The 25,197-nt window shown below is 48.5% G+C and overlaps 1 protein-coding gene across 1 annotated transcript in view; it reads right to left on the reverse strand.

Moving 5' to 3' along the window:
• Positions 1-25,197, reverse strand: part of LOC146869950 (zinc finger homeobox protein 2-like) — a 1,750,357-nt gene that overhangs the window by 1,520,423 nt on the left and 204,737 nt on the right. Inside the window, exons 6-8 of the mRNA XM_085640777.1 lie at positions 21,808-22,905; positions 20,739-21,008; positions 14,347-15,159 (exon numbers count right to left, since the gene is read on the reverse strand). Of these exons, the coding sequence (XP_085496903.1) occupies positions 14,347-15,159; positions 20,739-21,008; positions 21,808-22,905 (2,181 nt within the window). The remainder of the gene's footprint in view (positions 1-14,346; positions 15,160-20,738; positions 21,009-21,807; positions 22,906-25,197) is intronic.

Consider the following 25,197-nt stretch of genomic DNA (forward strand, 5'->3'; position numbering starts at 1 on the left):
GATGAAGGGAGCAAGTCAAGTCCTCCTTCTTAAGCAGCAGGGCAGTCCTTCTGTAATATCCACAGATCTAGAAATTTACTAAGGAGTTGGCCAGAGGGTCCAATATTTATACTTTGTGTGTGCTTTGAAGTAAGTGAAACTTCTAGACTTCCTCCCACATCTGCTTCTGGATTTTCCTTCCTCCTTGCCCTGGTTGCTGGATGTCTAAAGAAGGGGTCTCAAATCTATTATGTAATAAGAGATACTTATGTTCAATGAAAAAGCTCCAGAGCTACAATTACTAGAGTTGTAATAGTGACCACAACAGATAAGATTACATTATTGGCCCCCGTATGCAAGATTATCAGCAGTGATAATTTTAATGCATCAGTTACATATGCCAGCAGTGAAGTAACACATGCTTTGTCAATGTGGAATGTCTTTGGGTGTATAATACGTATAAAGCCAAAGCTACAATGCCCTTGGCATCAAGATAATATTAGTAATATGTCTCCCAAATGCTGAATGATTTATCACTCAAACACCAGCTTTAAATATATTTTAAAAATACAATCATTTTTCACCAAACGTCCGCCTGGGAGTTCTGAAAATAAACATTTCCATTTTAAACACACACTTTTCATTGTTGGTGTACATATATTAACTCAACCGAGCAAAGGTTTCTAATTTAGTAGGCTGGGTTGCACACAGGAGAGCTACTCACAAGAACCCTAGTCTAGAGTCACATAAGCCTAGTGTGAAGTTCTTTGTGTGTGCTGAGACAGCTCCTTTGAAGGGCAAGTTAAGGTAGTTGACAGCTCTTCCCCATCCATCAGGTCAGGATGGCCCATCCTGCCAACACCCAGTCCTCCTTTGTGATACTGTCTGGGAGGAATACACAAAGGTCAAAGCTAACTACACTTAGTCATGTGACCCAAGACACAGTCTACAAGCACCAAATGGTTAGGACAAGCAAAAGCTAGCTTTCTACCTTACTATTAAAGAGCATTTAAAAATTAAAATTCCTCAGACACCAAATATGACATTTCTACTTGTTCTCAAACAAAGGTCATCACTCATTAAATGCAATAAGTCAACCCAACGTTATCCTATGGAAGAGGCAGGCCTTGCAGTAGCAAAAAAAAAAATGTGAGAAGTTTTCACTACTAGGACTTGTAAAACCTAAAAGTACTTGTCCAACTTTGTAAATACTATGCACCCTACCCTATGGGTGATTTATATGTATAAAAAAAGAACAGTTTAGGTGTGGCAAAAGGTGTTTTTTGCCTAGTCAAATGGCAATTTAAAACTGCATACAGGCTGCAAAGGCAGACCTAAAACATGTTTAAAAAGGATACTTAAGTGGGTGGCACAAATAGTGTTGTAGGGCCAATAGAAGTACTTAATTTACAGGCCCTGGGTTCAAGTAGTACAACGTGACCGCTCAGCCCTCCACAGGGCTTGGTCGCCCCACTCACTGCTGCCGCTCCTGCCTGCCTTTGCCGCCTCCTGCCTGCAGATTCCTTCGCTCGCTGCCCGCTGCTCCTGGGAATTTCCCGCTGCTCCTGGGAATTTCCCGCTGCCCGCTGCTTCTTGGAATTTCCCGCCGCTGCCTCCCTGTGGCCCCACCCCCCTGTGATTCCATTCGCCGCCCCGCTCCCGCCACCCAGCTGCTCCTCCCTCCCGGCTCCTTACTTAAGGGGACCACAGAGTGTGGCCGCTCAGCCCTCCACAGGGCTTGGTCGCCCCACTCACTGCTGCCGCTCCTGCCTGCCTTTGCCGCCTCCTGCCTGCAGATTCCTTCGCTCGCTGCCCGCTGCTCCTGGGAATTTCCCGCTGCTCCTGGGAATTTCCCGCTGCCCGCTGCTTCTTGGAATTTCCCGCCGCTGCCTCCCTGCGGCCCCGCCCCCTGTGATTCCATTCGCCGCCCCGCTCCCGCCACCCAGCTGCTCCTCCCTCCCGGCTCCTTACTTAAGGGGACCGTAGGGGACCACAGAGTGTGACCGCTCAGCCCTCCATAGGGCTTGGTCGCCCCACTCACTGCGGCCGCTCCTGCCTGCCTTTGCCGCCTCCTGCCTGCAGATTCCTTCGCTCGCTGCCCGCTGCTCCTAGGAATTTCCCGCTGCTCCTGGGAATTTCCCGCTGCCCGCTGCTTCTTGGAATTTCCCACAGCTGCCTCCCTGCGGCCCCGCCCCCCTGTGATTCCATTCGCCGCCCCGCTCCCGCCACCCAGCTGCTCCTCCCTCCCGGCTCCTTACTTAAGGGGACCGTAGGGGACTACAGAGTGTGACCGCTCAGCCCTCCACAGGGCTTGGTCGCCCCACTCACTGCTGCCGCTCCTGCCTGCCTTTGCCGCCTCCTGCCTGCAGATTCCTTCGCTCGCTGCCCGCTGCTCCTGGGAATTTCCCGCTGCTCCTGGGAATTTCCCGCTGCCCGCTGCTTCTTGGAATTTCCCGCCGCTGCCTCCCTGCGGCCCCGCCCCCCTGTGATTCCATTCGCCGCCCCGCTCCCGCCACCCAGCTGCTCCTCCCTCCCGGCTCCTTACTTAAGGGGACCGTAGGGGACCACAGAGTGTGGCCGCTCAGCCCGCCGATTGAGCGCCGAAGGTGCGCCAAAGCTAAGCCCGTCTGCGCCCGTCCGCGCCTGGACCGCGCCCAGCGCCAGACCCCCTGGTCCTCGCCAGCACACCCTGCACATCTACGACGCCAAAACCCTCCACGCACTCAACGCCGGCCGAAACACCGCCTGCTACCGAGCCACCCCGAGGGGCACCCACGGACCCTTCACCTGCCTGACCTTCACCGGCCTCCGACCCAACACCGCACCTGCTAAACCGAGCCCCAGCAACAAACACCTGATGTGCATCCTACTCAACACCCGCTCCGTTCACAGGCATGCCGTCAAACTCTGGAACCTCCTCGACTCGACAGCACCAGACATCGCCTTCCTGACGGAAACCTGGATGAACGCCTCCTCAGCGCCCGACGTCGCCATCGCCATCCCGGAAGGCTACAAAATCACCAGGAAGGACCGCGTCAACCAGACAGGAGGAGGCATCGCCATCATCCACAAGAACACCATCCGCATCACGACCAACTCCGATGACACCTTCACCTCCGCCGAACACCTCCACTTCCAGATACACACCGACCCCAAGACCACGCTCAGAGGCACCCTTGTCTACAGACCACCGGGACCACGCACACAGTTCAGCGAAGACATCACAGACTTCGTCAGCCCGCACGCCATCGATTCCACCGACTACATCCTCCTGGGGGACCTCAACTTCCACCTGGAGGACAACAAGGACCGCAACACCACTGCTCTGCTGGACAACCTGGCCAACCTCGGACTCAAGCAATTGGTAACCACCCCCACCCACTACGCCGGCCACACGCTTGACCCAGTCTTCTCATCCAGCAAATACGTCACCTTCAGCCACTCCACCAATCTCCAGTGGACTGACCACAGCTGCGTCCACTTCAGCTTCAGTAAAACGATGACCCACCACCACCCTCAACAAGCCCCCCGCAGGAGCTGGAACAAGATCACCGGCGACCAGCTCACCACCTTCCTCAGCCAGAACCCCCCCCACCAGCTCAACGGACCCCAACAAAGCCGCCAACAACCTCACACAGTGGATCACCAACTGCGCAGACGCCCTCGCACCACTGAAGAAGAACCACCCCAGCAGACGCGGCAGCAAGAAAGCCTCCTGGTTCACCGATGAGCTCATCACCTCCAAAAAGAACTGCCGCTCCCTGGAGAACACCTGGCGCACCAACCAGACCACAGACAACATGACGCCCTCAAACACGCCACCCGCAAACACCACCAACTGATCCATGCCACAAAGAAGACAGCCTTCAAGGAACGACTGGACAACAACACCCACAACAGCAAGGAACTCTTCAGCATCGTCAAAGAGCTCTCCAACCCCGACGCTGGAAACAATGACATCACTCCCTCGCAAGACCTCTGCGACTCCCTCGCAGCCTTCTTCCACGACAGGATTGCCAACATTCACAACAGCTTCGGCCCACCAACCACGAACCCCACCACCGAACCAATGCCCCCCACCGCCACCCTCCGCACCTGGACCCCAGTCAGCACCGAAGACACAACACGCACAATGAACACCATCCACTCCGGATCCCCTACGGACCCCTGCCCACACCACATCTTCTTTTGTTGACGGGGAAATTCCCAGGAGCAGCGGGCAGCGAGCGAAGGAATCTGCAGGCAGGAGGCGGCAAAGGCAGGCAGGAGCGGCAGCAGTGAGTGGGGCGACCAAGCCCTGTGGAGGGCTGAGCGGCCACACTCTGTGGTCCCCTACGGTCCCCTTAAGTAAGGAGCCGGAAGGGAGGAGCAGCTGGGTGGCGGGAGCGGGGCGGCGAATGGAATCACAGGGGGGTGGGGCCACAGGGAGGCAGCGGCGGGAAATTCCAAGAAGCAGCGGGCAGCGGGAAATTCCCAGGAGCAGCGGGAAATTCCCAGGAGCAGCGGGCAGCGAGCGAAGGAATCTGCAGGCAGGAGGCGGCAAAGGCAGGCAGGAGCGGCAGCAGTGAGTGGGGCGACCAAGCCCTGTGGAGGGCTGAGCGGTCACGTTGTACTACTTGAACCCAGGGCCTGTAAATTAAGTACTTCTATTGGCCCTACAACACTATTTGTGCCACCCACTTAAGTATCCTTTTTAAACATGTTTTAGGTCTGCCTTTGCAGCCTGTATGCAGTTTTAAATTGCCATTTGACTAGGCAAAAAACACCTTTTGCCACACCTAAACTGTTCTTTTTTTATACATATAAATCATCCATAGGGTAGGGTGCATAGTATTTACAAAGTTGGACAAGTACTTTTAGGTTTTACAAGTCCTAGTAGTGAAAACTTCTCACATTTTTTTTTTTGCTACTGCAAGGCCTGCCTCTTCCATAGGATAACGTTGGGTTGACTTATTGCATTTAATGAGTGATGACCTTTGTTTGAGAACAAGTAGAAATGTCATATTTGGTGTCTGAGGAATTTTAGTTTTTAAATGCTCTTTAATAGTAAGGTAGAAAGCTAGCTTTTGCTTGTCCTAACCATTTGGTGCTTGTAGACTGTGTCTTGGGTCACATGACTAAGTGTAGTTAGCTTTGACCTTTGTGTATTCCTCCCAGACAGTATCACAAAGGAGGACTGGGTGTTGGCAGGATGGGCCATCCTGACCTGATGGATGGGGAAGAGCTGTCAACTACCTTAACTTGCCCTTCAAAGGAGCTGTCTCAGCACACACAAAGAACTTCACACTAGGCTTATGTGACTCTAGACTAGGGTTCTTGTGAGTAGCTCTCCTGTGTGCAACCCAGCCTACTAAATTAGAAACCTTTGCTCGGTTGAGTTAATATATGTACACCAACAATGAAAAGTGTGTGTTTAAAATGGAAATGTTTATTTTCAGAACTCCCAGGCGGACGTTTGGTGAAAAATGATTGTATTTTTAAAATATATTTAAAGCTGGTGTTTGAGTGATAAATCATGCAGCATTTGGGAGACATATTACTAATATTATCTTGATGCCAAGGGCATTGTAGCTTTGGCTTTATACGTATTATACACCCAAAGACATTCCACATTGACAAAGCATGTGTTACTTCACTGCTGGCATATGTAACTGATGCATTAAAATTATCACTGCTGATAATCTTGCATACGGGGGTCAATAATGTAATCTTATCTGTTGTGGTCACTATTACAACTCTAGTAATTGTAGCTCTGGAGCTTTTTCATTGAACATAAGTATCTCTTATTACATAATAGATTTGAGACCCCTTCTTTAGACATCCAGCAACCAGGGCAAGGAGGAAGGAAAATCCAGAAGCAGATGTGGGAGGAAGTCTAGAAGTTTCACTTACTTCAAAGCACACACAAAGTATAAATATTGGACCCTCTGGCCAACTCCTTAGTAAATTTCTAGATCTGTGGATATTACAGAAGGACTGCCCTGCTGCTTAAGAAGGAAGACTTGACTTGCTCCCTTCATCCCTGATTTTTTGAAGTGGCTCCAAGGGTTAGCTGACTGACCTGTTCATAGCTAAAGGGAAATATGCTCCAGAGGCCTCCCTGCAACTGGACCTGCCTGAGCCCTGCTGGTCTCTGGAAGAGTGAGTTCCCTAATCCCTTAGAGGCCCCTCCCAAGGTCCTGGGCCTTTGGTTGGCATCAGAGTGCACTCATCGGAAGGAGACATACTGAAGTTTTTTTTTTTGCCACCACAAACTGGCCCATTCACACCAAGATCTTGCCACCAGCGACGAACGCCAACCCAAAGCTCTGGTGGACCCGACTCTTTGCTACAGTGACCACCAACGCAAGATCTGCAGTTTGCGATACAGCATGGACAGCCAGCTGTGACTGCCAACACGAAGCTCCAGCAATGATCGTCTGCAATGCTCGACAGGATCTTTGCGCTACAGCGACGACCGACCATGACACCTGGTCTGCTTTTCGCATTACAACGACAACCATCTGTCATTCTCCCTGCTCATTGTGTCCTGCTCATGGCGACCTGGACTGTATGCGTCAGAATTGGAGATGGTAACTTTTTCAGCTGGAGTAACCTAGTACCTGTACTCGGCCTGCGCTCCATCGTGGTTAGCCTGAAATTGTGACTTCCCCCCCAGTCTAGCATTACCAGATAGCTGCCAGTGATGCTTTGTGCTTTTACGTGCTATACTTAGCTTAAATCCTTGAAATTTGCATATCACCAGTTCTACAGATTGGATTTTTGTCTTTTTGGTGTCAAATTATTTATTGAATTTTACTTCATCTAAATTAGTGTAGGATTTTTCTTTTTCTTTTTCTGTGTTGTGTTTTCACTTTGTCACTATATGTGTGCTGCATAAATACTTTACACATTCCCTCTAAATTAAGCCTGACTGCTTTTGTACCACGCTACTAGAGGGTTAGGCTCATCTTATTTTAGGGACTTTTGTGTTTCACTCTGACAGGGACTGTAGTTGTTTCTTGAGAAGAGTTTCCACCCCCCTCAATCAATAACCTGATTTCTCATACTCTGGTTCTTTCAGGGTTTACTAACAGTATGAGGAACAATCCAGTCCTCATCACGTGGATTAAACATGCCCACATTCCCACAGCCTCTCCTCTTCAGAGCATTTCACTTGCAAGTGGAGGAAGGGTTTCTCTTGGGTGAAGTCCCCATTTCCCTAAGCTTCAGATTAAGAGACCACAAAGTTGAAAAATATATAAGTGCATATACTTTTTGTATCATGTAAATGCTATGTGAATTTGTAAAGCACCCTAACACCCACAAGCATATCCTTGCACCGAGCATGTGTGAGTGCCTAGTTTTATAAAGTATATAAATTTTTCTCACCAATTAACTATTAATGTTGTTTTATCATTCACATTATCGCGGGACGGTTTTACATCGTTCACCATCGTAATCACATTCACCTCGGGTGTATTCCATTAGTAATATAACCTTGTCTCACTTTCACAACACCCCGTATGACAGGTTCACAGCTTTATAGTCGGTTTACTCTTTCTCTCGTCAATGTCGTATTACATGATCTTGTTTTTAAGCATTGGAGCAGGAAATACAGACACACACCACTGCGGAGAATAGCGATATGCTCTACACGCCGTAAGATACAGTAAGATGCACTTCTTTAACTACCCCCTGTCAGCTTTGTGGAACAGTCACTTTTTCACTAACTTCATTTCGCCTTTGCAGGCGGTGAAATGCTCGCGCATATCTGCATTCTTGAAATGATCACGAACAAACTTTCTTAAGCTTCGTAAGTTGATGAGCGTATTCACGGTTTTTCGCATGGTTTGTTCCTACGTTCACATCATGGCACTTATAAATCACTTGTTTCATACACCGCGTCCGTTTTCATGTACGGGAGTAATTTTTTAGGTCTCGCGCCTAGCGTTGCAGTACGCAGCACTACTCGCGCAGCGCGAGACCTATTGTACGGGGTTCTGAAAGCTGACCACACGGTCGTGCTTGTGGTCAGGCTTTCGCCAGCTGCCATTGGCTTTACCGTGTTTTTTAAAGGCATGTCCCGCCTTTGCTCCACCCATTCCCATCGGTGTCTATTACGCGCATCAGCGTGGCAGAGACGAGAGGCTCAGTAATAGTACTCATGTCAATTCCACCGACTACATCCTCCTGGGGGACCTCAACTTCCACCTGGAGGACAACAAGGACCGCAACACCACTGCTCTGCTGGACAACCTGGCCAACCTCGGACTCAAGCAACTGGTAACCACCCCCACCCACTACGCCGGCCACACGCTTGACCCAGTCTTCTCATCCAGCAAATACGTCACCTTCAGCCACTCCACCAATCTCCAGTGGACTGACCACAGCTGCGTCCACTTCAGCTTCAGTAAAACGATGACCCACCACCACCCTCAACAAGCCCCCCGCAGGAGCTGGAACAAGATCACCGGCGACCAGCTCACCACCTTCCTCAGCCAGAACCCCCCCACCAGCTCAACGGACCCCAACAAAGCCGCCAACAACCTCACACAGTGGATCACCAACTGCGCAGACGCCCTCGCACCACTGAAGAAGAACCACCCCAGCAGACGCGGCAGCAAGAAAGCCTCCTGGTTCACCGATGAGCTCATCACCTCCAAAAAGAACTGCCGCTCCCTGGAGAACACCTGGCGCACCAACCAGACCACAGACAACATGACGCCCTCAAACACGCCACCCGCAAACACCACCAACTGATCCATGCCACAAAGAAGACAGCCTTCAAGGAACGACTGGACAACAACACCCACAACAGCAAGGAACTCTTCAGCATCGTCAAAGAGCTCTCCAACCCCGACGCTGGAAACAATGACATCACTCCCTCGCAAGACCTCTGCGACTCCCTCGCAGCCTTCTTCCACGACAGGATTGCCAACATTCACAACAGCTTCGGCCCACCAACCACGAACCCCACCACCGAACCAATGCCCCCCACCGCCACCCTCCGCACCTGGACCCCAGTCAGCACCGAAGACACAACACGCACAATGAACACCATCCACTCCGGATCCCCTACGGACCCCTGCCCACACCACATCTTCAACACGGCCGACCACATCATCGCACCCCACCTCCGCGACATCATCAATGCCTCCTTCAACACCGCCACCTTCCCGGAGTGCTGGAAACACGCCGAGATCAGTGCCCTGCTGAAGAAACGAACTGCAGACCCCTCCGACCTCAAGAACTACCGCCCCATCTCGCTCCTCCCGTTTCCTGCCAAAGTCATCGAGAAGACCGTCAACAGACAGCTAGCCGCCTTCCTCGAGACCAACGGATCCCTCGACCACTCGCAATCCGGCTTCCGAGCCAACCACAGCACGGAGACCGCCCTCATCGCAGCCACAGACGACATCAGATCCCTAATGGACAACGGGGAAACTGCGGCCCTCATCCTCCTGGACCTCTACGCAGCGTTCGACACTGTCTGCCACCGCACCCTGGTACAGCGCCTGAACAACACCGGCATCCAGGAGAAAGCCCTGGAGTGGATCACCTCATTCCTCGCCAGAAGAACCCAGAGAGTCCGCCTCCCCCCGTTCCGGTCAGCGGCCACCGAAGTCATCTGCGGCGTTCCACAAGGGTCATCGCTCAGCCCCACCCTCTTCAACGTCTACATGAGCCCCCTCGCAACCATCGCACGTCAACACAACCTCAAGATCATCACCTACGCCGACGACATCCAGCTGATCCTCTCCCTCACCAGCGACCCGGACGCCGCCAGAGCCAGCCTACACGAAGGGATGAAAGACGTCGCCGAATGGATGAAGTACAGCCGCCTGAAACTGAACTCAGACAAGACAGAGGTCCTCATCCTGGGATCATCACCCTCCGCCTGGGCCGACTCCTGGTGGCCCCCCGCCCTGGGAGCCACCCCCAAGCCAACGGACCACGCACGCAACCTAGGCTTCATCCTGGACTCCTCCCTCTCGATGACCAGACAAGTCAACGCCGTCTCGTCTTCATGCTTCAACACCCTGCGCATGCTTCGAAAGATCTTCCGGTGGATCCCCACCGAGACCAGGAAGACGGTCACCCAGGCCCTCGTCACCAGTCGGCTGGACTACGGGAACGCCCTCTACGCCGGCACCGCCACCAAACTCCAGAAGAAACTCCAACGGATCCAGAACGCCTCAGCACGACTCATCCTGGACATCCCCCGACACAGCCACATCTCCGGACACCTGAGAGACCTGCACTGGCTCCCCGTCAACAAAAGAATAACGTTCCGACTCCTCACCCACGCACACAAGGCCCTCCACGACCTGGGCCTCAAGTTCCTCAACAGCCGCCTGACCTTCCACAAGCCCACCCGCCAGCTCCGCTCCGCCAGCCTCGCTCTCGCCACCGTCCCCCGCATCCGCAGAGCCACCGCCGGAGGAAGATCCTTCTCCTACCTGGCAGCCAAGACATGGAACTCCCTCCCCATCCACCTCTGGACAACGCAAGACCATCTCGCCTTCAGGAAGCAACTCAAGACCTGGCTGTTCGAGCAGTAGCGTTCCCCCTCCCCCCCCCCCCCCAGCGCCTTGAGACCCTCCGGGTGAGCAGTGTGCTATACAAATGCCTATGATTGATTGACTTAGGGACTTATGTGTAAAGTAAATGAGTATGAAAGCCAACAAAAACTGGTTCAGAAAACAGGAGGGTTGAAGCCATAAAGATTGTGGGTGACCATGGAGAGAGAATCAAGTCCAACATAGACAAACACTATTTTTGGAGAGGGAGAGGGAGGGAGGGAGAGAGAGGGAGGGAGAGGGAGGGAGAGAGAGGGGGAGGGCAAGAGACGGGGAGAGGGAGTGAGGGGGGAGAGGGGGAAGGGGAGAGGGGGGTGGGGAAAAGGGGGGAGAGGGGGAGAGGGAGAGAGGGAGAGAGGGGGGAGAGGGAGAAGAAAATCGGGCACTTTGTCAAATGAAGTTATAGGAACTTTTGTAGTCTCTCAATAACCTCCCAAAAAAGAAATTTGGTATTAGTAAAGATCCCCAAAAGAAAATAAATCTGATGCAATTAACCTGCAGGACCTTCTCAATAGAGAATAATTCAATATATTTAGCCCAATAAATGAAGTCCACGAGAAAGTTTGGCTCTGTCAAAACTTTGTTTTGCCATGCTCTTTGTAAAACGTTATTGTTGCGGAAGCTGCAGCGCCATTAACAAAAAAATAAAAGTGGCTAACAGCTAAATATATTTTTTGTCTTAAAGAGCAGACATTGCCACAGTAGTCCCAACACAAAAGAAACTACTTTGTAAGCAAATATGTTCCTTCTGAAATGGCAGAGTGCCGTCACTCACAGGGAAGTTAGTCAATGGCTAAAATGGGCTGACCCATTGCCCCATGTTGTACGCTGTAGTGGCCGGGAGACCAATAGATGAAGAGGGCTTTCTGAAATTCCCTGTAAGTATATTACAAATATATTTATTTCTAAAAAAAGTTCATAAAATGTAATAGTACCAAATGAGCAAAAAATGCATATTTGGAAACCAGTAAGGCAATCTAGCAAACTAAATTTAAGTGCAAAGGGAAGCAGCGCAGCCAGTGACAGCACTGTATTTTTACGGTACTATAACTTGCTTCCCCTGGCTTACTCATTTAAGCCAGCGCCTCAATGGCTGCAATTAAGGAGATTAGTAATCCAAAGGCCGTGGAGATGCCACAGAGTTTGGTTTAGAGTTACAGACCTTACATGGGATACACAGCTAAGTGTAGAATTTAAATGCATGTTCATCGTTTAAACCGTATTACCAGGCCCCTGAAACTGCCGTCTAGTGGCCCCTCCTGTTTACTTGAAAGAGGTGTGTTCTTTGGAGCAATGGCAAAGGCCACAAGATGGCAAGCCCAGGTGACAGGCGCAGGCCGGACTGAAATTTGTTGTCTCCTGCAATGACAGCAGCCATTAGCTTGTGAGGGGTCCACGCGGGCTATGGTGGCCCACGGGCAGCCAGGAGGAGTTAAAAGGCAAGGCAAAGTTACCCATTGCCACCTGGTTGCCTGGCTGCCCGTGACGTCCATTAACGCTCCCATGGACTGGTCCTTCCTGACCCGAGAATATCCAGCTTTTCCCGCCCACCCATTCCTTTAGTTGAGATCTTGGAGGGGTGGGGGGGGTGGTTAATTTGTTCTGTCAGCAGGGAAGGAGTCGTTTTGGGAAACAAAATAGGTAGACAACCTTGACATCAGGAATAGAAGTACATTTACTGATGATCAAAGGCGAATCTGACTGGTCCAGATAGGAGGGAATATGGTTGGCTCTTGCAGTGGGGATCACAAAGCGTAACATTGCCACGGCGTGGGGGGGCCTAGGCCTCCACAGCTGGGGGAATGGAAACGTGATCGTGATTGGTGCCAGCGGGCCGAAGAAACAGTGTACAAGAGTAGGGGATGTTTTAAAAAATGGGAAAGAATGGCGAAAATACAATGGGGTGGGCATGGGAGAATAAATATTTTAAAAAAATTTTAAAAAAAATTAAAAATGGGAAAGAATGGCGAAAATACAATGGGGTGGGCATGGGAGAATAAATATTTGTTGGTTTTATAATTGTCTTTTCCCTCAAGAGCATATTGCTATTACTGTTCTGTGGTCACCTCACGATGTACTAACGTCAATGCATTTTTTATTGTATGGTCTCTTGAGAAGTACAGGTGAATTCAGGATGGAATTGGATCGTGAAGCCTTTAGCACAAGCCAGGGCAGGAGTTCTACACATGGTCTTAAGAGAGGGGCTAGGGGTACCAGTGATTGTCCATAGCCTTCCAAGAGACTCCATTACACGGCCTGGGGATGTGGGGGGCTTGTGGCCAGCTCTGCTAAGTGCCGTGCACTAGGGGGTTGTCTAGTCTAATGCATTTCAGTGTCGGTACCCCACATTTTTGCACTGAAAGGCAATTAGAGCTTATCAGTCCGTGCCTTGTTACTCTCGGCACTCAGTGAACTGGTATTCGAGCCTGCTAGAATGCAATCAAGAGCCTCAGCCAGTGGTCAAGTACAGGTGAGGTTGCCATGGGTACATCATAGGGCGTGGTCTTATTAGCACCTATGTGCGGTGTTGATCAGCAAGCTGTCCACATGTACCACGCGGGGAGCTGAACCACGGTCGGGATGAGACTGCAAGACTCACTTTCACTGTGTTTCCCTTGACTTTGCATCTTGTACTCAGCAACTGTGTCGCGACACCATGACAAAGCCAATCAGTCGCCACGAGGGAGTCCCGAGTGTAACGTGTGTCCCTCACAGGTACAATAAGCTGGGACACTGTTGCGGTGTAAAAGTATGTATTTTATTCGAGAAGGAGGCGCGTACACTCTCCTCTGTGCCGAGTTCTCGAATCGCGTCACAGCGTGCAATCCCGTCGGCCCCCACGTCGGTCACGTGGTTGTCCGACGACTAGAATGCGACACCACATATCTCCCCCCTTTAACAGCAACGTACAGAAAAAAACACAATTAACAATGCATTAGCTTCCAAAGGTTCTAACAATTTGAACAAGGAGCCTGGAGGAGGCTAACACTGTAATACCTAAGCCAAGGAGAGGAACAAGGAGGGAGAATGGGGGGGAAGGAGAAGGAATGTCCTCGGGTAATGTGGATATGTCCCCGAGGGGGTTTCACATTTCAAATTCTCTATATCTGCTGGGACGCACAACTAACCTGCCTGTGCGGGTGTGTGTGTAGTTGGCCTGCTCCCCTTGTGTCCCCTGTGCCCGAGGTGTGGTCTGTGTGTTCGATGCCCTCTGCTCCATGCCTGAGTTACTTGCGTCATTGGTCTCCTGGGGTGGTGTGTGCTGTGTGGAAACCCTGTTGTTACTTGGCCCGTGTCACCCCCCTGGAGTTCTCAGTTGGAGGGGCAACATTGACCTCTGCTTCCTCGCCATCGTAACCTCCTTTGTCGGAGCTGCTGTCCGTCGCCCACTGGAGGACTTAGTTGCACTTTGCCATGCGGCTGTGAGACCACACCTTTCCATTGCCTAAGAGAGCGGAGCGGTAGTATAGTTCTTTGATTTGAAGTGGTTTGCTGAATTTGCTATCACCTTTCTTGCAAAGGTGGCCCAGCTTCACCCTGACCCAGTCTTCTATCGCTAGGGAGACTTCTCATACACCATGTCTCCTGTCGTAATTATCTTTGTAGATCTTCTGGGCCTTTTCAATGTTGCTTCTCACCACCGCCGGGGACCATTTGCTTTGAAGCCTCATATTCATCCACACCAGATTGTCCCTTGTAAATGGTTCTCTACCACGCAGGATCTTAAAAGGACTGTAACCAGTGAGTGTGGGCGTTATGTGGTATGCCCAGATCGTGTGTTTGAGTCCTGTCTCCCAATTCTTGCCTGCGTGGATGCAGCTTGGACTGAGCCCATGATGACACGGTTGAAGCGTTCGGCTAGACCGTTGCCCGCAGGGTGGTACACTGGGGTATGCTGTGTCTTGATCCTGTTCCTTCGGGTGAAGGCTGTCCATTTGTCTGAGATAAACTGGGGTCCGTTGTCGCATGTGATGGCTCTCGGGATGCCTTCCCTAAGGAACGCTCTGGTAAGAAATGCAATGATGGCATCCATGTCTGCTCTCTCACAGACCTCCACTTCCGGCCATTTCGAGTATCTGTCAACGAGAACAATTGCATATCTGGGCACGCCCATGTCATCCAGGATGGGGCCTAAAATGTCGACTGACAGCTCTTCCCAAGGGTTGTTGGGAGTGGCATATTCACCCATTGGGGGCTGCAGCAGCGTGAGCGATTTGTCCGCGCTGGTGCAGTGGCGACACGCTCGTATGTATTTTTCCACGTAGGAGTCGATGGCGGGCCACCAATATGATTGCTTTAGTCTCCACTTGGATTTTACAATCCCTAAGTGGCCTTCATGTACTATGCTGAGGATGCGGTCCTGTAATAAAGTTGGGGGTAGCACCTGGTCACCCCGGAGCAAGAATATGGAGTCGTCGCTTAGGGACAATTCATCCCGCACTTCCCAATATTTCTGGGTGTCATCTGTCACATGTCGCTTCTCAGGCCATCCTAGCGTGACAAAGGTTTTCACTCGGGCTAGGGTCTGGTCGTTGTCATAGGCGGATTCCCAGTCATGTGCACTTATAAAGTTCTTGTGATCCTCAGCGAACACCACTTGGTACTCAATACAAATGACCTGTGCACACATGAGAATATAAACAGTATAAATTACTGTCAGTCAAAAAGAAGACAATTAGAACAGCAGTCAGATGGCGTTTTCTTTCTTTTGTGATTTTTAATTGGTGATCAATTGCCCAGCCAACACGTGTTTCGTCTGGGTGTTAACCCACGACTTCTTCAGGGCTACAAGATGTGAATAGCAATGTATTAGCATAGTACATAACAAATACAATACACTGAAAAAAAGAGCGAAAAGGAAGAAAGGACAAGAGGAAAACAACAAGGAGGAAAAAAGAAAAAAACGTGTACAATACAGTATGATAATTAAGTACAGGATTCCCAGTGTTACACCAGATTCATCACCTATCAGTGACGTTAAAACACATTACAAGAATTATATTTTGCGCAGAGGTCGATAGTTAGTGTGACTGACCCTTCAAAGAGCGAAGCATGACGCATAAATTACAACATAAACATTTAACAATAAGATTAAGTATAGCAGATCAATAATATCAATGAAAAAACTATCTGGAGAAGGGTGGCATGAAAAAAATAAAACAATAAGACAATTTGAGAACAGATAAAACCCTTCCTATGTAATGATGCAATAAAAACCACCGTCACCAAATGAACAACCAGTGATTGTGCGAAATCAAGTGAAAAGATATAAGGAGAAGAAGATAAGAATACACCCATGGTTTCAAAAGAAATTCTTACCTAATGGACAGATTTGTCAGAACGAGTAAAATTCTGAAAACAAATAAAAAAACAAAAAAAGCCTATGTCAATTGATATACTAAATATGGGGTGAAGGGTATCAAGGGTCCGTCAGAGGATGCATAGTAGGCTCACCTCTCCGCCGGTTGTAATTCCGTCCCGGCTGAATAAATGAGTAGAAAGGACAATGCCAATATTGAGGTAAGTACCAGAACAGGAGCACTATAAAAGAAAGAAGGATGGCGAATCAATAACAATAAAGACGGGAACGGGGAGCAGAGACGATCAACAAAGGTAACTGGATCAAAGTTAATGGTACCTGCGCCTCCTAATGGAAAAGATGCCAATGGGCTGAGAGTAACCCATTAAGAGAAATCAATATGGGCGATCAAAAATGAATAGTACATGTAAGCTGCGTCCACCAACTACCAGACCTATCAGTTAAGGGAACATTAAAGGGATTCCATAAGGGTAACCAGAAGAGCGGGTAAACATGGTGCTTAAAGCCTGCAAAAAACCGTGGTGGTATACAATTCTGGCTATCAAAATATCAGCGTCAAGCAACAGAGAAAAATGTATATAAGGTAAATTACCTATAAGCGTTCACGTATAACACGGAGCAATATCAAAGTATAGGTCAGGTGAATTACGCTATCGTGCAGTAAAAAATGAACTGAGTACAATAAGTGCATGAAAGGATCTAAATAATAAAGGCAATGAACTGAATGAGGGCCACGAGGTGGGCGCTAGGCAAATTCAATCTATAATGTCCGACTACCAAATAAAAGTGCTGAAATAAGGGGCAACCAAGCGTGAAGTAACGTGGTTACCAAAAAACATAAGTCTAAGTACTACTGATAAGGAACTTGAACGAGTCCGGGTATATATATAACATGAGCCGCATATATCACTCGTAGTGAGGGCTTACCTTACGTGATCCAGAAATGGGGCATCAGCGAGTACGCATGGAAGTGTGTGGAAGTATCGAAAACCGGAAGTGAGTGAAACAACATGGCTTACGCTTAAGTATCGGAAACATGTTGAATGACTAGACAGTAAACTCAAACTCCGGTAGAGAACCGGAAGAGAGTAAGACAACACAAAATACATCAGCGCGGTTGTCCAGTGTAAAAGCATGCCTCAAAGAGCATTTGAAATAGAAAAAAAATAGAAAAAAATAGAAAAAAGGGACTTATGCTCATAATATTAGAAGGTCCATGCATAGGGAAATGTAGATAAAAGAAACGGATGAACAGAGTCAGAAAACCCACAATTGGCTCCGCAGAGCTCAACGTAATTACAGTGACACACACTCTAAGTAAACGACTTAGCAAATTATGCAAACCAAAATGTAGTCGTGGTACTGGTCACCTAAGACAATACAGAAAATTTCCGAGAGGGAGGCGAATAAGAACACGAAAGAGAAAGAGTGCTGAAATGTTAAGACGTAAAAGGCGAAGAAACAAGGACAGAGTGGCTGAACCAAAAAATATATGAAAAATATCATACGTGACTGTCCCTCAATAAAGTGTGCAATGTGACTTATATCGGGAAGTAACTCAAACAGTTCAAACACAACGAAGCAGTACAAAATGGGTAATTGCCTACATTAAACTAAAATAATATTCCTAACAATTTTCACGTTCTCCAAGCAAATTCGGGCGGTCCATGGTATAGACCAACATAATTGTTAGATCACAGTATAAACGGTAACACGAGAAAATGCCAGTGGCGAATTCAACCACTATAAAGTCAGTGTCCCAATGTGATTAAGCATTAATTAATACACTATCTAATTGGGTCTGAAAAGATCTTAACAGAGACATACATTGTAGTGGGTCATGTCAACATGTTATCACGAGATATTAATACAGTATTCTCAATCTCCCAAAAAGAACTGTAACTCATGGTCGGTATTAAGTCCTAGCTCTTCCGACTTCAAACGCATTATCCAAGTAGCTTCAGCACGGCAAAGAGACAATTCCCTATCCCCACCTCTCTGGTGTGTTGGTATGACTTCTATGCCAAAAATAGTGAATTGTTTGTAGCGGCCTTGTTCTTTACAATCAATGGCATGTGTGGCCATGGGGTATCTGCTATCTCCTTGCTTGAATGCTCTGGCATGCTCACTAATTAGTTCTTTAAGCATTCAAATGGTGCTACCTACATACTGTTTATGGCATTTGCACTCAATGATATATATTACAAAACGTGTCATGCAATTTATATTCTGTTTAATCTGATATTGTCTCCCATCTGGACCAATAAAATTGGATTTATTATGTGCGGCCCACCTACACACACCACAGCTCCCACATTTATGAAAGCCTAATGCTTGTTTAGTAAGCCAATCATTACTTGTGATGATTTTAGGGACAGTCGGGCTCAATATACTCTTCAGTGTGGTACCCCTTCTGTAGGTGACAAGAGGTCTATGTGTGGTAAATGCCTCCAAGGTTTTGTCTGCTCGTAAAACCTCCCAATGTTTATGCATACTCTTAGTCATGATATCAGCCTTCTGGTTGTAGTTGGTAATCAGTCTCACTGGTTGCAGTTGTCTGTTGCTGGACTCCTTTTCTCTAAGTGTCTCTGTGCGTGGAACACGTAGGATACGTCTCTCTGTTCTGGAATCTCTATTTCATAGTGTGAACACATGTGTGGAATTCTAAATCTTTGCTACAGTTCCTCCTGGCTCTGGTGAATTCCCCATAGGGAATGGCCTTGATTTGATGTTTGGGGTGTGCACTATCTGCATGCAGGATGGCATTGCAAGCTGTGGGTTTGCGATGTAATTTGCTTTGAATTGAGCCATTCTGAACGTAAAGTTCCACATCCAGAAAAATCAAATGCGTCTTACTATGCTGATGTGTGAACTGAAATTCCCAATGTGTTGTTGTTCAGGTGAAGATAGAATTCTTGAAGATTTTCTTCAGTTCCTGACCATAATAATAGACAATCGTCTATGTAGCGTCCCCAGTATACAATATATTCGTTGACCCTACTGCCAGTTTCACTCCAAATGCATTTGGCTTCAAAATACCCCATGAAGAGGTTAGCGAAAGAGGGCGATAATTTTGATCCCATAGCCACTCCACGTATTTGCTTGTACCAGCGTCCCTCAAAAATGAAACAGTTATTATTGAGTATTATCTCAGTCATGGCTAGTAGCATTCTAGTGTGTTGCCACTGTGTAGCTGGTTTCATACTAAAGTGCCATGCCAATGCCTGCATGCCAATCTGTGGATCAATGTTAGTGTAGAGAGAAACTACGTCTAGTGTGGCAAGGATAATGTCATCTCGCCAGGTGAGGTCGGCTAAGAGGCTTAGAATATGCTTGGTGTCCCTGATGTAAGCTGGGAGGTTCTGTACAATTGGTTGTAGGAACATGTCCACGTATTCTGCAATTCTCTCAGTGGGTCCCCCTATGCTGGATACGATTGGTTTGCCAGGGGGGAAGGGAAGGTTCTTATGCATTTTAGGTAAAGTGTACAGTGCCGGGTATCTGGGTCTCTCTACCCTAAGATACAAGAATTCTTCTTCGCTGAGTAAGCCCTCTTCCCGCCATGACTTGAGGTGTTTATTGATAAGGAAAGTAAGTGTACCTGTCGGATTATTGGTTAGTATTTCATAACAGGTATTGTCATTAAGCTGTCCCAAAATCTCCATATTGTAATCCTGCCGATTCATAATTACAATATTGCCCCCCTTGTCAGCCTCTCTGATGGTAATTGATGCATTATTTGAAAGGAGAGTAAGGGCCTGTCGTTCTCCCTGAGTGAGATTATCCGGATTAGGTCTCCTGTTGGGTTTTACTTTTGATTCATATTTTTCTATATCCTGTGTCACTAGTTTATAGAATGTGTCAATAGTGTTGCCCCCAGGTAAGGTTGGTGTCCATCTGGATTTGGATTTCAACCCACTTGAAATGGAATAATCATTTTCAACATCAAGGTCAGCGAGCAGTTGGCTCAAATCATCAAGTGTTGCATCTTGATTTGTGATAGATAGTAACAACTGTGTATCGTAAAGATCTTGAATACTGAGTACATCCAACTCTCCGCACACAGGAATATTTTTAGCATGTTTATTAATCGAAGGATTATTCAAAAACAATTTTTTCAATTTTAAATTTCTCACATATTTAAACAAATCAACCTTTGCTTTGCAAATATCACCTCTGTCTACAAGACAAAAACCTAAACCTCTTTTAAGAAGAGATACCATGTCGTCAGTGAGGTTGAGGGAGGAAAGGTTAATAATGTCTACCCCCAATTCTTGTATGTTACTCAATTCCTCTTGTCCCCTGACCTCAGGTTTCTCCTGTAGTCGTTTGTGACCTGATCTCTTGCCTCTCCTTGTTTTTTTGTACCACTTGGTACTCATCCCATTCAGTGGCTTTGGGTGCTGCTTCCTTGGCGGCGGAGCGGCTGAGGGAATCGGTAACCTTGTTCTTCTGGCCCGGTAAGTATTTCACGTCGTAGACGAAGTCCAGGAGCTTGAGTGACATTTTCGCTATGCGTTGGGTGGCCGTTGCGTGCCAGCTAGATGTCAGGACTTGTCCATGGCCCAGGTGGCGGCTAGATTTCCTTTTCAATCACACTAAATTTCTCCTCGTTAGGTGCGAGCAAATAGGTGAAGCCTATCGTGGTTTCTGTGCCGTCCGCGGATTGTTGACAAAACCGCTCCCAGCCCCTTCTCGCTGGCATAAATGATCAGTATGCTGGGGGCTGTGCAGTCAAACCCTTGGAGAGGAACGGCCTCGCAAATGTCCTTTTAAATGGTCTCGAACTCAAGGGAGGATTCCGGCTTCCAAAAGAAACTGTTCTTGTCCTTCAAAAGTTGGCGCATGGAGTGGGTTTTTGTGGCAACATTTCTAACAAATTTACTGTAGAATTCTGCTAAGCCGAGGAAAGAGCGGACTTCTTCTTTGGTTCGAGGTTGGGGTGCAGCCTCAATGGCCTTCACGTTGCCTTGTTTGGGTAAGATCCCGTTTTCACCGATCTCGTGCCCCAGGTACGTGACTGTGCGCAGTCCAAACTTGCATTTCTCCAGGTCAGCCGTGAGGCCATTGCCTGACAGTGTCTGAAGCACTTCCCGGAGAGTGGCTTCGTGTTCCTTTTTGGTCTTTCCCATTATGAGAATGTCGTCCTGGAAGTATAGGACATTTTTGCTGTTTTTAAATAATTTGTGCATGGGTTTTTGGAATACCGCCGCTGCGGACACCAGGCCGAATGGCATGCGTCGGAATCTGTAGCAGCCAAACGGGGTGATGAAAGAGCTAAGTTTCCTACATGAGGGGTGAAGCAGGATTTGGTGGTATGCTGCTGTGAGATCTATTGTTGAGAACCATTTAATCCACTTGTTCTGAGCCAACAGTTCATTAATGCGTGGTAGCGGGAATTTGTCCGCCAAGATGTTTTTGTTCAGTTATCGAAGGTCAATACATACTCTCACCTTTCCGTTCGGTTTCCGTGCCATGACCAGGGGTGCCAGCCACTCGGCGCTTTCGATGGGCTCAATTATGCTCCCTTCTTCAAGGAGTTGCAGTTCCAATTGTACAGCTTCCCTGCAGTTGAAAGGGATATTTCGTACTTTGTGACTGACCGGTGTTGAGCCATCCTTCAGGACTATCTTGTGCATGAATTGATGGTTGGCCGATGGTTCCCCCAAAGACGCTTGGATAAACTTTTTTCAAGTTGTCTAGATCTGGGTCATGGGACTCAACTGCCATGAGGACTTGAATGTCTCCACTGGGGTTGAATTGTATGCCTAATGCCCCTTGGTCGGCCCATCCGAGGACCGAAGGGCCTTTTTCTGCTACGTACAGCTTTCCTGTAGTCACTCGACCTTAGAACTCTAATGTGAGTGGTCTGAACCCCACCATGGGAATCCTCTCCCCCGTGTAAGTGACTGGGTGCACATCTGTGGGGTGTAGTTGGCTCCCTACTGTGTTGGCAAACTCGCTGTCCCAAATCTGTCTTTGTATGATAGTAAACAGGGAGCCTGAGTCTGCAACCATGGAAATCTGGACCCCCCCGATGGTCAACAAACAGGATGGTTTCTTTCTGGTGCTACACTCTATTCCCCAAACGTGTTCCTCAATGCACAAGATGCAATCTTCTAATTCCGCCTCTTCTCCGGTTTCGGGTTCAGAGTCATACATGACGCACTTCACTGAGGCGTTGCTGGGTCTACGCCTGCATACTTTACCGAAATGTCCCACCACCCCACAGAAGGAGCATTTGACTCGGTAGGCAGGGCAGTGGTTGTCGTTGAACATGTGTGTGTGGCTGCCACATCTGTAGCAGGAACCCTTCCTGTCCGGAGGAGGTTTGGCAGATGCCGTCTGAGTCCTCGTGGGCCGCCTGCTATTTCCGTTACTTGTAGAGGCAGCGGGTCTGTCACTGGAAACTTTGGCTTCACTCACTTTACAGACTGTGGGTTTTTTCTCGGCGTCCTTCTTGGCGGCAGCCGCACACCGTTTGGACAGTTCAGCTTTCTTGACAATTGCGATGATCTTCTGTAGTGGCGCTTCCCCGCTCACCCACAACTTTTCTTGAACACTGGTGTTGACTGTATACATTATGATGTGATCTCCCACTAAGTCATCATGTAGGGGGCCAAATTTGCAGTTGACCGCCAATTTCTTAAGTGCCGCTACGTAATCTTCTACAGTCTCCGTCTCACTTTGTTTCCGCTGGAAGAAGTTGTATCTATCTATGGCTGTACATATGACAGGCTGGTAGTGACTATGCAAGTCTTCCAATGCGTGCTGGAATACGTCTTCGTCTGTCGCGGCCCTCGGTTTCTTGACCATATTGTCGTAGACCCTCAACCCTTCAGGCCCCAGGTTGTGCAGCAGTATTTTTTTCCTACGCTTGCTGGAGAACTCTACTTCTCCTTCATCTTCCAGGGCAGATAAGTAGTTGGAGAAGTACCCCTTGAAGTCGGCCCACTTCATGGTCGGCTCACCAGGTTTTGGGAGGAACGGCACTGGATTAGTGAGAGAGAAGGTCTGGGCACACATTGTAGCTGGGGGCTTCACCTACGAAGATGGAACTGCGTCCGGACTCTGCTCCTTTTGTGCGCCGGACAGGACCCCTGCGCTGGAGACGCACGGCTAAAATTGGTGCTGAGCGCGTAAGACCGGCTTTCTATGCGTCCTTGGAGCGCCGGGCAAGGTGCGGCAAGGCAGTGAAGCATAGCGGTGGGCCACGTGCAGGGACCTCTGAGCCAGTGAGCACTTGCACTGTTATGTCAGGAAGAAGGTTCAGGTGCCTCATTGTACTATATGTAACATAGAAAGTTGCAGAGGAGACGCGTCGCAGTTGGCGCCGGAAGCCCCGTACGTATATAGGGGGGCGTGGCGCGGTTCACAAGCAGGCCTAGGTGCAGGACTCTTGGGATCCCTTCAGGGAGGTGGTAGTCCTTGGAGGGGCTGTAGGAGCATGCTGATGCTGTGGGTGGAATGTTCACCTCACTTGCATTAGTGGGTGCACTGCTGGTGGAGACCAGGGTTTGTCCTGGTGCCTGCGGGGCAATGTGTTGCTGAACGCTGCTCTCCTTCTCTTGGCCGCCGTGCAATGAGGCGCGCTACTCGGCATGAATGCAGGCAGGGGTTGTATCACGTGGCGGACAGCTGTTACAGCGGGATTCATTGACCGTCGTCGCCAGTTTGTAACGTTTGTCCCTCACAGGTACAATAAGCTGGGACACTGTTGCGGTGTAAAAGTATGTATTTTATTCGAGAAGGCGGTGCGTACACTCTCCTCTGTGCCGAGTTCTCGAATGGCGTCACAGCGCGCCATCCAATCGGCCCCCACGTCAGTCACGTGGGTGTCCGACGACTAGAATGCGACACCACACCGAGGTCTGCAGCGCCCCCACTCTGACTACTTCCCGAAAGAGAGGCTTGTACCACGTTGTGCTTCATGCAGGGTGGCACTTCAGAATCTGAGAGAGTTCACAGCACATTTCCAGTGGCTCAGAGGCTTGTAACCCTTGCAAATTAAAATACAACGCTCTCTATTTTCTGATTCTTTCTGTCCCACTCGGACAGATCAGAGTTGAATTATTACAATCCATCCATTATGATTTTTGGGTTAGGACAGGGTCGTTGTAATTACTATAGATACAACAGTTAATAAAACATTTAAAAAATGTGTGTGTCTAAAATAGCCAATGCAGACAACAAGTTTTGCTTGGGGAGATAGCAATCATGTAGTAGTGCATTTTAAAACGTGGATGAATATACTGTGAGATAATTATATATTTAATACATTCTATTTATGTTGTTTAAGTACTAAGTTTGATCAGTGCCTTGAGTAAAGAAAGGCAGTTCCTTCTGATTCAACTAAAGAAAAACTAAAAAGTGTTTTATCAGTACGTTTTGGACCAGATCTTTTTGCTTGAATCAAAGGTCAGTGGTGTGCTATGCTTTTTTATTTTACCCGTGCCTCTGCACTTTGTTGCAGTGGTGCAAGGCTTATCCTGGATTATAGTGTGCAAACGCCTTCACTGGTCCAGGAAGAGAGTGATGACGAAGAGAGGAAAGGGAGGAAGAAAGCCAATTGAGGATGAGGGGAGAGCCACAAAAGAGGTGAGTGGGGGGGGGGGAGAAAAGGAAAAGGAGAGAAAGAAGAGTGAAGAAGGTGTAGAGACAAGGGGAACCAACAGATAGACGGAAAAATGATTAAGGAGGAAAGTGCAGACAATTGGGAAATCGAGTGAGTAAGGGCTACAGGAAGAGAGAAGCAAACGTAAAATTAAGGGAGAAAATGGGAAGGAGAAAAAGCAGACAGAAGTTTAAGAAAAGAAAGTGGATGGAAGAGCAAAGCAAGGGATGGTGGAATAGTGAGCAGAGTATCAGAAAGGAGAGCGGAGGGAAGACCAAGAAAAGTGGACAGAGTGGGGACAGCTAGACGGCTGCAGTGCACACAGTGGATGCTGGTAACCATAGGAGCCTCATTGAGCTGTGGAATGAATGAGTAAGTTCCATCCCAGCATGCTCATGTTATAGAAGCTGAATTATTGCGGTATCAATTTGGCACTTTATTATTTCACTTCTGCCAAGAGGGAGCAGCACTTAAAAGAAGAAGGTGCAGCTGAACATCACTAAGGGTGGCGTTACGTTGTCTAGTGGGAATGGTCAAACAGCGTGGGAACGTCTCCCTCTACCAGTTTTTTCCAATAACACACGTCGGCTAAAATGGCCCCGTGTATTGGCCAACCAAGATTCTATAGCTAGTATAAACAGGGAGGTGGATAGAGCTACCGAGGCTTTGGAGCAGGCTGTCGCTGTTACCCAGGGGTCACAGGATGCGACAATAATCCATGA

The sequence above is a fragment of the Triturus cristatus genome, chromosome 1_1 (assembly GCF_964204655.1).
Source record: "Triturus cristatus chromosome 1_1, aTriCri1.1, whole genome shotgun sequence".
NCBI lineage: Eukaryota > Metazoa > Chordata > Amphibia > Caudata > Salamandridae > Triturus > Triturus cristatus.